Raw genomic sequence first — 14,434 nt, 5'->3', positions numbered from 1 at the left:
GTGGCCGTGCCTTCAGCTGCCTAGGCCCTAAGCTCTGGTATTCCCTCCCTGAACCTCTCTGCCTCTCCATCTTTCTCCTCCTTTTAAGACTCTCCTTAAAACCTACCACTTTGACCAAGCTTTATTTCACCTGTCTAATATCTCCTTATGCGGCTCGGTGTCAGATTTTGTTTGATAACGCTCTTGTGAAGCGCCTTGGGACATTTTACTATTTTAAAGTGCTATATTAATGCAAGTTGTTGATGTTGTAAATGTGGTCATTGTAATTGTTTTCATAGTTAATGTGTGTGCCTCTAGGTTTAAATTATTAACATTGAGTTTCCTGTTGATCTCAGGGCAGTTCCACAGACCGACTGCTGGGAAGCATCACAAACTTTATCAAAGGGCTGAGCACAAAAAACAATGTAAAAGTAGGTCTGAAAGATTGTATCGGCCTTTACCTGTCTGTCTGTCTGTCTTTAGTTTTGAGTCCATCACACTTCAAAGTATCAAAAGTGTTTTTTTAAAAAGCCCGTTATTTGCTGCCGTTTTCTTTTGATCTGGAGCCAAAAATTTACAAGCATCTCCCAAATCTACAAGTGTCCTTCCCAATAGTAATCAACCTCAGGATTACAGCAATCATACAATGAGGCCTTAAAAGGAGAGGCCAGATTAGTTGAGGCGAATGGCATAGATGCATTTAAGCGGAGGCATTTAAGGTAAGTGCATGAGGGAGAAAGGAATAGATGGATATGCTAGTAGGCTGGGAGGAGGAGGCTCGTATGGAGCATAAACATCGGCATAGACCAGTTGGCCTTTTTCTGTGCTGTAAAATCATGTAACTGCACCTTTGTTTCGGACTAGTACGCTGTGCGTTACACGGTATTACACTGCTGTAAACCTTGCAATGGTCGACTTGCCGTGAGCAATAACACAGCTCATTTCTCTTAAAATTTTGGAGGCTGGATTTCCTGTTGGGCAGTGAGGTTGTTGCTCAGAGTTTTTATGTGTGTTTTGTATAGTTACACTGTGGTACAGGATTCCTGTGTCAGTAGAGCGGGGCAAGCAAGCATGGGTTGGCTCTGTTACGGCTCCAGGCTGTGTCTATTAGATTATCATGCAGTCCAGGTCCGGCACAGTGTATCTGACTCCATCTGTGTGTTTAAACTGACTGACCCCTGCCAGAACATGCTTGTCTCTGGACGTCAGCCAAGGACAGGACCAGGCTCAGCTGTAATGCCTCCACAGCTGAATAGCCAGCTGACACTGCCTTAGCTCACACATGAAGATTGGTTACTGGGGAAAGCTGCTGAAGGACTGACACAGAAAGCACCTGCTGGAGAGGAGGGGAGGAAAGTGGGCACAGGTCGAAGCAAGTTGATTCTTGGGTATCATTCCAGTGGAATATTGCCTGTGTTATTAGCTTCACTACAATGTGCAGTATGGGTGGCCCAGCTGTAGAGGGGGGGAGGAGAAAGGTCAGGAGAGCAGTAGTGATGGGGGATTCCATAATTAGGGGAGCAGACGGGCGTTCCTGCAGCCGCAGACGTGATTCCAGGATGGTATGTTGCCTCCCTGGTGCCAGGGTCACGGATGTCACTAAGCGGCTGCAGAACATTCTGGAGGGGGAGGGTGAACAGCCAGAGGTCGTGGTCCATATCCGTACCAACGACATAGGTGGAAAGAGGGATGAGGTCCTGCAGGCAGAGTTTAAGGAGTTAGGAAAGAGATTAACAAGCAGGACCTCAAGAGTAGTCACCTCCGGATTACTCGCAGTGCCACGCGCTAGTGTATATAGAAATCAGAGGATAGAGCAGATGAATGTATGGCTGGAGAGATGGTGCAGGAGGGAGGGCTTTAGATTCCTGGGGCATTGGGACCAGTTCTGGGGGAGGTGGGACCTGTACAAGCCGGATGGGTTGCGCCTCAACAGGGCCGGGACCAATATCCTTGCGGGGAGGTTTGCGAGTGCTGTTGGGGAGGTTTTAAACTAACTTGGCAGGGGGTGGGAACCTGAGAGGAGATTCAGAAGGGAGAGTAACAAAGCTGGAAGTGGAAAGCAGAAAATGAGTAAGTGAAATTGGAAGGCAGCAGAAACAAAGGTCAGCAGTAATTCTTATGTCTTGTTTGTCTGTGGCCCAACTATATAATGTTTGGAAGCAACTGAGTTATTTGAATAGGCGACTCGAGTGTACTCCTGATATGACGGAAAGAACCTTTCCTTCCTTTTTTGCAGGTGTGGTTCAACAATAAAGGCTGGCACGCCATGGTGAGCTTTGTGAATGTCATGAACAATGCAGCACTGAGAGCAAATCTTCCACCAGGGAAAGATCCCAAAATGTTTGGGATTACAGCCTTCAACCACCCACTCAACCTGACCAAAGAACAGCTCTCTGAGGTTGCACTGTAAGTAGCTGGTAGAACCTCACGAGTGCTTAAACGGCACCCACTGGCACTGAGCCAGACAGACCGGGGATCCCACCTTTGATCTTGGTCAGTGCAGCAGCTGGCGTACTGCAGTTGGCCCCAGAGAGGGGAAAGGTCAGCCAGGGTTCCTGCTCCTGATCACTCTCCTGTGGCTCTGGGATCTTGAGAGTGTGGGCATCAGGCGAGGACAGTGTTGGGCTCAACTGTGATGCCCTCGACAAGCAAATAGCCCGTTAAGGCTCATGGATGAATAATTGCCATTTAGTGGGTGGAACAAAGCTCCCTCTTCACTGCCCTACACTGTACCTTGCCTTCAACTGTTCATTATTAAATTAGACGCCCACTACTCCAGGCTTCTTTTCTCTATTACCAACTGTCTCCTTAAACCCCTCTCCACTGCCCCTTCCATCCTCTCCTCCAACAACAAGTGCGAGGAGCTCCTGGAATTCCTTGTCACCAAGATTGAGACTTTCTATTCAGCCATCTCTGCTGCTCCCCCACCAAGGCAAACCTCACCCAGATTTCCCTCTGCCCTGCCCCATAACCCTCATCTTTCTCTATCTTCTCTGCCATCTCAACCGCCCCACAAGCCTGCTCCAAGCTCATCTCGTCCATGAGACCCCCCACCTGGTCCCTTGATCCCATTCAAGGTGTATTATCCCTCCACGACATCCTTGATCTTTCTGCAGCCTTGGACAATCAAGCACCTCCGTTGTCCAGCTCAGTGGGACTGCCTTCGCTTGCTTCCTCTCTTAGCTATCCGATCATATCCAAACCATCTCCAGCAAAGGCTTTTCCTTCAGCCCCTGCACTGTTACCTCTAGTCTCCCCTATTTTGGCTCCTTCCTCTTCCTCATCTACATGTTGAGCCTTGACAACATCATCTACAGACATGAGGTCAGCTTCCACATGAACACCATTGACACCTAGCTTTACCTCACCATCATCTCACTTGATCCTCCCCTCCCCTCATTGCCTCTGTGTTGTTGGACCCCGAGTCCGACATTCAGTCTTAGATGAGCCACAATTTTCTCCAGCTAAACGTTGGTAAGACCGGAGCATTCGCCTTCAGCCCCTGCCACAAACTCTATCTTTCCCACTGATTCCATCCCCCTCCACAGTCACTGTCTCAGGCTGAACCAGACATTTCGCAGCCTTGCCATCCTATTTAACCCTGAGCTGAGCATCTGACCTCCCTATTTTCTTCACCATAAGGGCCACCTACATCAACCTTCATAACATCGGCCGCTGAAACCCTCTTTCATGTCTTTGCCGCCTTCAGTCTTTGAGTATTCCTTTTCTCTCTTGGCCGGCCTCCCACCTTCCACCCTCAGTAACTTCAGCTCATCCAAAACTCTGCTGCCCGTATCCTATCCCGCACAAAGTCCTGCTCATCCATTACCCATGTCTTCACTGACCTATATTAGCTCCCAGTCCCCCAGCACCTCAAATGTAAAGTTCTCATCCTTGTGTTTAAATCTCTTCATGGCCTCACCCCTCCCTATTTTGTAACCTCCTCCAGCCCTGCAACTCCTCAACGCCCCCCCCCCTTCCAAACACTTTCTTCCTGTGCACCCCTTCCCCCCTCCCTTTGCCCCACAATTGATGGCAGTGCTTCGACCTCATGCTCCAGAATTCCATTCCTAAACTTCTCCACCTCGTCACCTTTCCCCTTGTCCTTTAAGACCCTCATTAAAACCCACCTTTCTGACCAAGCTTTTGGTTGCCCCTCCTAATATCTTGGGCTCGGTGTCCATTTTTTGATTATGCTTCTGTGAAGGGCCTTGTGGTATTCTTCTACATCAAAGGCGCTGTGTAAGTGCAAGTTGTTTTTGATTGGAACTCACTGGGCTGGACATTTCTCTACTGGTTTGTCACTAATGTAGATGCTTTATCCAATTGTCACGTTTATGCCTTTTGGGCTGGCATGGAGCCTTCAGTATTCAAACACGCATTGAGGAATAAAGTGATGTCTGAAATCATTGTTTGCGTGACGGTGTGCTAATATCTCGCTCGTGACACAGAGCCTTTCCCCCCTTCTTGCAGGATGGCTACCTCTGTCGATGTGCTCGTCTCCATTTGCGTCATCTTTGCAATGTCCTTTGTGCCAGCCAGCTTTGTTCTCTTCCTCATTGAAGAACGTGTCAGCAAAGCCAAGCACCTTCAGTTTGTTAGTGGTGTGAAACCTGGCATTTATTGGCTCGCTAACTTTGCGTGGGATATGGTAAGTACTTTCACGTATGAATCCATGATAGAGTAGCATGTACATGGGCTGTGGAAGGAAACTGAATTAATTGAGTAGAGTCCATGGTAGGATATATTGTACATGGGCTCTGGAAGGAGATTAAATGGATGGGACAGGGTGCTGTGGGATTGGAGACCATTATTCAAGAAAGGAGATAAAATTGCTCATCATTTAGAAATGCATGGATTAATCCAGGACAAACAGAATGGATTTGTTAAAGGCAAGTTGTTTTTGACCAATTGATTAGTTATTTTTTAAAGAAAAGACCAATTTGATAGATAAAGGGAATGCATTAGAAGTGGTGTATATAGAATTGTAAAAGACATTTGATAGATGTCTCAAGGGGTTTGTTAGAAAAAAATCCATTTTTTATTGCTAGAGAGAATGTAGCAGCAAGTTGGTTTGCAGACAGGAAACGAAGAGCTAGGGTTAATGGGTGTTGCTCGGACAAGAGAAGGGTTGGAAGTGGTGTACCTCAAGGGTCAGTACTGGGTCCACTTTTGTTCTCTGTATATGTAGATGATTTGGACTTGGTATCAAGAGCACAATATTGCAATTTGCTGATGACACAAAAGTAAAAGGTTTGGCAAACAGCGAGGAGGACTTAAAGACTTCAGGAAAACATAGTCAGGTTAGTGGAATGGGCAGGGAGGTGGCAGCTGCAATTTAGTTTGGATAAGTATAAGGTAATACACTTTGGGAGAAAAACAATGCATGAGTGTATACACACACTGGCAAGACAATAAAGGGTATGGATGAACAGAAAGACCTGGGGTTAAAATACATAATTCCTGAAAGTGCAAGTGCAGATAGATAAAGCCATAAAAAAGGCCAATAGAATTTGGGGTTTTATAAGTAGGGTCATAGAGTACAAGAGTAAAAAAGTAATGATGAATTTATACAAAACATTGATTAGGCCACAATTAGAGTATTATGTGCAGTATTGCATGCCCCATTACCAGGATGATGCCAGGGACAGGAAACTGTAGTAACGAGGAGAGACTTGAACTACTCTGACTATTTTCACTAGAGCAGAGAAGGCTGAGGAGATTTAATAGAGAGTTTTAAAATTATGAAGAGTTTTGGTACAGTGAATAGGGAAAAACTATTTCCTCTGGTTGAGAAGTCGGTAACAAGGGATCATCAATTTTAAATTATCACCTAAGAGTGTTGTAAACAATTGTCAACCCCAGTCCATCACCGGCATCTTCACATCACACCTAAGAGTGAGGAGAGAGATTAGGAAAAATGTGTTTATGTGGAGGGTTATTAATGCATGAAATTCTTTGATACGGAGTGGTTGAGGCAGAGACCATTGCATCTTTGAAGGGAAAGTTGTATAAATATTTGAAGTAGAGGAAGATACTGAGCTACAGAAAGAGAGTGGAGCGGTAAGATTAGTCTTGGATGGTCTTTGCAAAGAGCCACAGAGACACAGTAGCCGAATGGCTCCTCCTTTGCTGTAAACCTTGATGGTTCTATGATAGGGTGGAGTGTACATGGGTTGTGAAAGGAGATTAAATGAGTCAGGTTGAGTCCATAATGGGATAGATCATTCTTTGGAAGAAGCAGGCCAATAGCCAGTGACTTATCTCATTCCATACCTTCTCTTTTCAGTGTAATTACGCAGTGCCAGCGACACTGGTAGTCACCATCTTCATCTGTTTCCAACAAAAATCCTACGTATCCGCCTCCAATCTGCCAGCACTCGTCCTGCTGCTGTTCCTCTATGGGTAAGTGGGCAGTGCCTTTGAGCACTGAGCCATCAGGGGAGCTGCACTATAGGTAGAAGTTCTGCTGGTGCCCTTTCCAGTTGGTTTCATGCTTGTCGATTCTGTTCCTTCAGGTGGTCCATCACTCCCCTCATGTATCCAGCCTCCTTTTTGTTCAGCATCCCCAGCACCGCCTATGTGGTGCTGACCTGTGTTAACCTGTTCATCGGTATCAATGGCAGTGTGGCCACCTTTGTCCTGGAGCTCTTCACAGACAAAGTAAGACTCCGTTTTTCTGCTTGTTACACTCGTGTCCTATAAGACTGTGAGGGAAGTCGAGCGTAATTAATAGATAACAAGGTGATGTATGCCAGTGCTGTTACTGTCCTTATTCAGTGTATTGGTACCAATATACTGTTTAAAAAAAAATCATTCTTGAACCCACTTTTTTGTGATCCACTTTTTGTTTGATACTTAATTTACCCCTTCAAATTGCACCATCACCAATGAAAGACTCGTAGCCACCATTACATCACCCTAGCTTGTACAGCTCAAAATTCTCCCTCCAGGCACAAACTAAGTTTAGAATAATATAACTCATAGTTCTGCTGCTGGGTGTTTTCACAGATTAAGCGGACACTGTACAAAAATTTCACACCCACTGTTAAGGATTGGTGACATCACTGGCTGTAGATCATCTGATTTTCCCCTGTATCACTGGGTATCGATGCCTTTTTATTCTCCTGTATCACTGGGTATCGATGTCCTGATAATCCCCTGTATCACTGGGTATCGATGTCCTGATAATCCCCTGTATCACTGGGTATCGATGTCCTGATAATCCCCTGTATCACTGGGTATCGATGTCCTGATATTCCACCATATCATTTGGTATTGATGTCCTCATACACCCCTGTATCACTGGGTGTAGATGCTCTGTTATTCCCCTGTATCACTGGGTGTAGATGCTCTGTTATTCCCCTGTATCACTGGGTGTAGATGCTCTGATATTCCCCTGTCACTGAAAAAATATACTGAACTCACAGTGACAGAGATGGACATGATGCTGATAATTTAGCTCCTGCGGGGAGAGGAGGGGTGGGGGTCGCAGGATTCCAGTGGAGGACTCGATCCTGTGCAACAAAGTTTGATTTAGCTTTTCATGAATGTGTGGTTGAAAAAGAAATGACACATGACTGATATCTGAAATAGAAACAGAAAACACTGGATTTAAAAAGCCACCGTGCGGTCTGTTCTCTATTGGATGCTGATTGATCCACCAGGCATTTTCGGTGTTTATTCCTTTAGAAAAGTGAACTGTTAATGAAGCAGTAATGATGGAATGAATGAATGAATCCAGCTTGTCTCATTTGGTAGTATTCTTACCTCTGAGTAAGAAAGTTACAGGTTTAAGCCCCAGTGCAGGACTTGAGCACATAAGCTCAGGTTGACACTTCAGTGCACTACTGAGGGAGTCCTGCAGTGTTGGATGTGCCATCCTTCAGATGAGACATTAAATTGAGGCCCTGTGTGCCTGTTCAGGTGGTTCAGTTGGATATTAACCCTGTGGCACGGTTGGAAGAAGAGCAGGGAGTTCTCCTGGTGTCCTGGCCAACATTCCTCCCCAGCAGTCATGAGACAATGGTTGCGCGAGTTGTAATTATCCATAACCTGCCGTTGTTTGTGCGGGAGAAATGCAAATGTACTGAGGCATAAAGAGCAGAAACTCCCAGGCAAGACTGATCTTAGCCGAGGCAGTGATGAGGACCCTGCAGTTGGCCTCAGCCTACCTGGCTGGGGAGGGAAAAATCATCCAGGGTTCCTGCTCCTGATCACTTTCTGTTTATCCCCACTGGAGAGTGTGTATTAGATGTCGGGTGAGGACAGGATCATACTTGGCAATTGATACCCCCCCAAAGTTGAATGGCCTACTGACCCTCACTGTCTAGGAGAAGGGGTACTTGAGTGAGGTACCTGAGGGCAGTCAGTGCCCATGGAGTAAGAATCAATGCTTTCGGAAAAGAAAGGGAGGAAATGGAAATAAAAGGTTTTATTTCTGACCGTCTCTTCATTTTTCTTCTCTGTAGAAATTGAATGATGTCAATCGAATCTTGAAGAAAGTTTTCCTCATTTTCCCGCATTTCTGCCTGGGCCGTGGACTGATCGACATGGTGAAGAATCAGGCCATGGCAGACGCTTTGGAGAGGTTTGGTCAGTAACTGTTTCCAGTGATTTTCTTAATTCCAGCCAGTGCTGCTTTGCACTGGGGCGGAAGGCGATTGTATCTGTTGCGGTTATAGCTGATAACCTTCAGATCTGGACATTTTCAAATCCAGTTCAAGATTCTCAGGGGCTGACGAACAGCAGTTGCATGGAACTCCTCTCATCTCCCCAGTGTAAATTACATCAAATCTACAGCACAGAAATAGGCATTCGGCCTAACTGATCTGTGCTGGTGTTTATATTCCACATGTGCCTCCTGCCAATCGAATTACTTCTTCCCACCCTGCCCCCCAAATCTGTCTCTTTCTTTCTCCCTCATGTATGCACCAAGCCTCCCCTTAAATGCATCAATGCCATCTGCTTCAACCACTCCATGTGGCAGCGAGTTCCACATTTTCACCACTCTGTGTAAAGAAATTCTTCCTAAACTCTTTATTTGATCTGTTAGTGGTTATCTTATATTTTTGACCCCTTGTTCTGGACTCACCCACAAGTGAAAACAGTTTCTCCACTTTCACCCGATCAAACAGTTTCATAATTTTAAATACCTCTATCAGGCCTCCTCTTAGTCTTCCCTTTTCCAGAGAAATGACCCCCTCCTGCTAAATCTTTCCTGATTGAAGCATAGTTATTGTATGAAACTGTTATTTTGCTTCTAGCTGCATGATACAATTTCATGCCACCAGTCCTCCTGTGGCATTGATCGTTCTATGTCTGATATAATGTGGAATGTAATACCATGTAACACACAATAGAGGGGTTTCTCCTGATTCTGCGCCTAGGCCAACTGGATTGTCTGGGGGCAGCGAGCATCGGAAAATCACGCAAGTGGCACACAGGCCCCTAAGGGAGCCCGCTGGTTTAACATCCATTAATTTTAATTAATTAATTAAAAACAATCCATTAATTAAAGATGGATAATCAGGTGTGTCAATTTAAACAGCCTGCACATAGGAATCTTGAAAGTGAAGTTTATCTTTTAATGAACTTCATTAGCCTGTTTGACTCTGTAACAACAAAATTAGTTTCTCAAAAATTGCACATTACAAAGCTACAGATCCCATGATTTCATTAATGGGCTATTCATTCCGGGGAAGAACGGGCATTATCCTGTTTCCGCCCCTCTCCCCCAGACTGCAACTTGCTGTTTTCTTCAGTAGTGCTTTGTCACTGTCCTCCTCTCCTGAGGGTGCTGACTTATGCTGCCTTACAGGATCCACGGGCAGCAGTCACCCTCTGCTTCTTCACCCAAGTGGCAATTCTTCATGTGCAAACCTTACTTGTGAGCGTCTGCAGGTTGTCTATTAGCGAAGGGCATCACAGCCAAGACCGACCCTGGCTTCGCCCAACATCCAGATGTGCACTTCCCCTGGGGAGGTGTGGGTAGGGGAGGGTGTTGGTCACTGAAAAGTGATCAGGAGCAGGAATCTTCTCTAACCGGTGGGCACTGAGGCCAATTATAACACCCCTGCTGTTCCCCCAGCTGAAATCAGCTGACGCAATTCAGAGCGGCAATCAACGGTGTAGCTTTCCCGGTTTGTGTAGCTCCGAGATGGTGGCTTGAGCTTTCCATTCCTAATACTGAAAAGTGACGCATCTCTTTTAATGGCTTATCGTGGACATGACAATTAGAAAACCTAGGTCAGTGACTTTATGCCAAAGTCATCAGGAGAAGGAATATTACCAATCGTCCAGGTTTAGTGAAGATGACAATCTTTCTGTTGGTTTGAAGATGGCCAAAAAATTTCCACTCAAGCATTTTGTGATTTGTGTCTGGTGCAGGAGAGAAGCAGTTCGTATCGCCACTCTCCTGGGACCTGGTGGGGAAGAACATGTTTGCCATGGCTGTCCAGGGAGCCGTCTTCTTTCTGTTCACAATTCTACTGCAGTACAAGTTCTTCATCAAAATGAGGTGAGGTGCTCTGCTGGTGGCTTCTGGTTTTACTGCGACTCCTTTTTGGGAAAGGGTTTTGTGATCACTAGTGACTGTGAGGTCCCTTTTATGATACAACTTGTAGACCCAACCCTCTGCTAAAATGTGTATTGTGGAACTCTGTGTATTAGCAAACTGTAACAACGGGTTAAACTCTGACCTTTCAGCTCTCGGGTCTGGATTTAAATCCAGCCTTGACTGATGGGATGAAAGTCTCTTTTGTCTGCTAATTGTAAGGTTCCTGTGTGACATGAGTTTGGACAGTCTCAGTCCAGTTCCTTGTGGGCATAGAAATACAACACAAAATTGTCTCTAATTCAGAAGGATTATTTGCTTCAATTACTGATTGCAAGTTTATCCTTTGTGTGGTATGTCCAGATGAAATATTTCTATCCAATTTGCCAGGAATTTAATTTTACACATTACAGTGCTGCTGACTCCTGACACTACTTAACCACTGGTTACAATGCAGGTTTCAAACTGACACTCGCTATTTATTTCAGGGTTCTTAGAAGAGTTTTTTCTTTCTCCAGTGTTCTCCGCTCCTCTCCTGAAGGTGTAGACTTTTTGCTAGGTACACATCCACCAGCATCAGTCGCCCTCTGCTGCCTTGCGCAAGTGGCCGTTCTTCCTGTGCGAGCCTTCATAGTGCATCAACAGGTTGCCTCACACTGTCAAAGGCACACTACCAAATATAAACCTACAGGCCCACATTCAGTTCCCTGTATCAGGGACCCAGTTTTCCTGGGTGTCTCACTCCGATGCTCACAGCTCTCTTGGCGGCATTGTAAACACACTGAGCTGGGTTATCTCATCAGCCTGCTTACATCACGATGTGAGTGCATGTAACACAACAGTGTGGAGTAAGGAATTATATGAGTGTGTGTAATGCACAGGGCTGGGTCACGGAATGATGTACGTATAACGCACTCGGATGGGTCAGCGAATGTTGTGTGTGAGCATAATTCAATGGGATGGTTCAGGGTTTGATATGAGTATGTAAAATGCAATAGGATGGGTCAGAGAATTTTGTGAGTATATGTAACACAATGGAATGGGTCAGAGAATGGTGTGTGTATAATGCACTGGGCTGCGATGGGGAACTGTGTGTGTGTGTGTAAAATGCATTGGACTGGATCAGGAACCATGCACCAGTTTTCTTTTTACAGCAAAGATTTTTTCTTGATCCAGAGGAGGACTATACCTTCCACTGCCTCTGCAAAAACATGAGACCAGGTCTCCGTTTTCCAAATCAGCCTTCAAGGGGCCCAAAGGAGAGTGCAGGCACCAGCGCGTATATGAAAGGGGGGGGTGTGGGGAGGAAGGGGTGATGCACAGAGGCAACTTTCCCAACCCCTGGGGTAAACATAAAATCATCTATAGTATAATACTTCGAAGGATCTATGTACGGGGTACAAAAGTCTACAGCAAGCAACTGACCCACTATTGTGTCCCCACAGGCCTATGTCTTTAAAGCTTCCACCATTGGAAATGGAAGATGATGATGTAGCCAGAGAGAGGCAGCGGGTCACGTACGGTGGGAGTGAGGGTGACATTCTAGTCATCAAGGATCTCACCAAGGTAAGAGATATTATTTCAGATTTTGCTTTTCATTCACTGTTAAGGCTCTGTAATTCTTACTATAACATATTTCATCTTAGTGACACAAAGCGGGAGGCTCACTATTCAGAAACGCAACACAGGACTTTCCCTAATGACTTGGTTGGCAAGTACATTGCCCAAGTTTGATCCTTGGTCTGTGTTGAGTTAGCTGATCTCAGTTAGGATGGTTTCAGAGTGTCTGCTCTCAGCATATCTGAAAGCACCGTGGCACTCCTCACACAAAATATATTAATGGCAGATTTACCTGATGATCCAGTACCTTCTACTCACTATCTAGAGCAATAGGCTAACCAGTGGGATATGGTGGTTGGTGTCCCCATGTGCAGTATTGTGGCTTTGTATGGCTCAAGAGGGAATGATTAAGTTGATGATTTGGAGGAAACAGGGCATCTGTCCCACCTGTTGGTTTGTAAGAGTATCTGGCAGATGCCAACTCCAACACAGATTTAGCTTGTGGCATACAAGATGTGTCCAAACAATTCTCCCTTATGGTTCAGTACTCCCAGGCATGCAGTGGAAGGGCTTCTTCAAACCCTTGTGTGAGATCCAAGACCAAGCTGTGAGGTGGATTTACGTCCCAAAAAAGTGGGAAACTGTTGCAGGGAGAGAGGACTCCAGCTTACAACAACCCATTACTGGGTGCTCTGAAGGGGAGGGTGTCAACCTCACAATGGGTACGGCCCTTTACTGAAGCCCCTCACATGAGGGACTGGATTAAAAAGTTGGTGATGAGTAAATCTGGTACATGACATTGGACTTGGATGTTGGCAACCTCAGGATGGCTGGCATGACACTAACTGCCCTCTGTCGCTAGTGAAGAAGCTCAGAGACTTGGGAGAACAGTTGTTGAAAGTTCTGGAGACTGGGTATAAGAACATATTCTCATATAGCCATGGCCTGGTGCCTACCATCATTGGGCTGCAGAGGAGCAAGTTGCCGCAGCTCTGCACCAGCAACTGTGCAACCACCATCCCATAGGATATGGTAAGTTTCCATGTGGCAGTCAGGAGAATGGTGGCAATGCACCTACACATCTAATGAGTAGTTATGCTGCTCATGAGATGCTCCTTGTATCTGATATTCAACAACTGCAGGGTTATACCTTTATATATTGGTGGTCTAATGACTAATTAGTGGTTATGTCCCTTGGGGAGTTGAAAGAAGTAAGTGGAATTTCTGCGGTTGAATTGGCTTCATGGTGACCTGGTAATAGAAGTTTGGAACCAAGTCTGTGGTAGAACCAGGCAGATCTGCGTGGTACTGTTACCAATTGGCCAGCCAGACTAGCTCACTAATGGAGTCTGGAAGGGTAGACCACTGGGGTTTGGGATTCTTCTCATTCGGCTGACGATAACCCTGCAAGCAACGCCCTAAAGACGAGGGCTGGTTTTGGCTAGATAAGCAAAGGGAAGCTTACCAGTGCCCTGTGCTGCTTGACAGCTTTGCCAACTTGTGCCTAGGCTCTCCAGATTTGGATAAGGGTGGGGGGGAGAATGTACATTCTACTTCTGGCAAACAGAAGCTAGATTTTTGTGTGTCAAATACCAAAAAAGAAAATCTTAAAACCACTGCCATCATCTAGTGATAAATCACTTCATTTGGTCTCTCCAGGTTTACAGAAGGAAAAAGAAACCAGCCGTGGACCGATTGTGTGTGGGAATTCCCCCGGGGGAGGTGAGAGCCTGCATGTGCACATGCGTATGGGGGATGTGTGCATTTGCAAGTGGATAAGATCGTTACATCTAACACGTAGATTTGTCAGCATTGAATGTCACATTTTCCTATCCAATGACCCCTGCTGGAAAGTGCACTTGTGTAGATATTGAGTGAGGACAGGATCGGGATCAGCTCTACTGTCCTTCCATTGGGGAATAGCCTACTGGTATTGTCTAGACACACACATCAAGAATGGATGAGGTATCAGAGGTGGCCCAATGCCTGTGGGACCCCTACCCAGCGAAGAGTCAACTCATTCAGCAGAGAAAGGGAGCAAAAGATTAGGGCTCGTGGGATTGGGGTAATATATTAGCATGGATTGAGGATTGGTTAATGGACAGAAAACAGAGTGTAGGAATAAATGGGTCATTTTTGGGTTGGCAGGTTGTAACTAGTGGGGTGCTGCAAGGATCGGTGCTTGGGCCTCAGCTATCTACAATCTATATTAATGACTTAGATGAGGGGACCAAGTGTAATGTATCCAAGTTTGCTAATGATACAAAGCTAGGTGGGAAAGTAAGCTGTGAGGAGGATGCAAAGAGTTTGCAAAGGGATATAGACAGGTTAGGTGAGTGG

At 45.7% G+C, this 14,434-nt stretch overlaps 1 protein-coding gene across 1 annotated transcript in view; it reads left to right on the top strand.

Moving 5' to 3' along the window:
* Positions 1 to 335: 335 nt before the first annotated feature.
* LOC137308313 (phospholipid-transporting ATPase ABCA1-like) overlaps positions 336 to 14,434 on the top strand; it is a gene marked incomplete at its 5' end in the record, with an annotated part of 31,993 nt that continues 17,894 nt past the window's right edge. The window contains 9 exons of the mRNA XM_067977112.1: positions 336 to 410; positions 2,216 to 2,385; positions 4,453 to 4,630; positions 6,269 to 6,384; positions 6,498 to 6,642; positions 8,451 to 8,574; positions 10,369 to 10,498; positions 11,980 to 12,100; positions 13,754 to 13,816. Of these exons, the coding sequence (XP_067833213.1) occupies positions 336 to 410; positions 2,216 to 2,385; positions 4,453 to 4,630; positions 6,269 to 6,384; positions 6,498 to 6,642; positions 8,451 to 8,574; positions 10,369 to 10,498; positions 11,980 to 12,100; positions 13,754 to 13,816 (1,122 nt within the window). The remainder of the gene's footprint in view (positions 411 to 2,215; positions 2,386 to 4,452; positions 4,631 to 6,268; positions 6,385 to 6,497; positions 6,643 to 8,450; positions 8,575 to 10,368; positions 10,499 to 11,979; positions 12,101 to 13,753; positions 13,817 to 14,434) is intronic.

The sequence above is a fragment of the Heptranchias perlo genome, unplaced genomic scaffold (assembly GCF_035084215.1).
Source record: "Heptranchias perlo isolate sHepPer1 unplaced genomic scaffold, sHepPer1.hap1 HAP1_SCAFFOLD_1280, whole genome shotgun sequence".
NCBI lineage: Eukaryota > Metazoa > Chordata > Chondrichthyes > Hexanchiformes > Hexanchidae > Heptranchias > Heptranchias perlo.
This window is presented reverse-complemented; position numbering and strand designations above follow the sequence as displayed.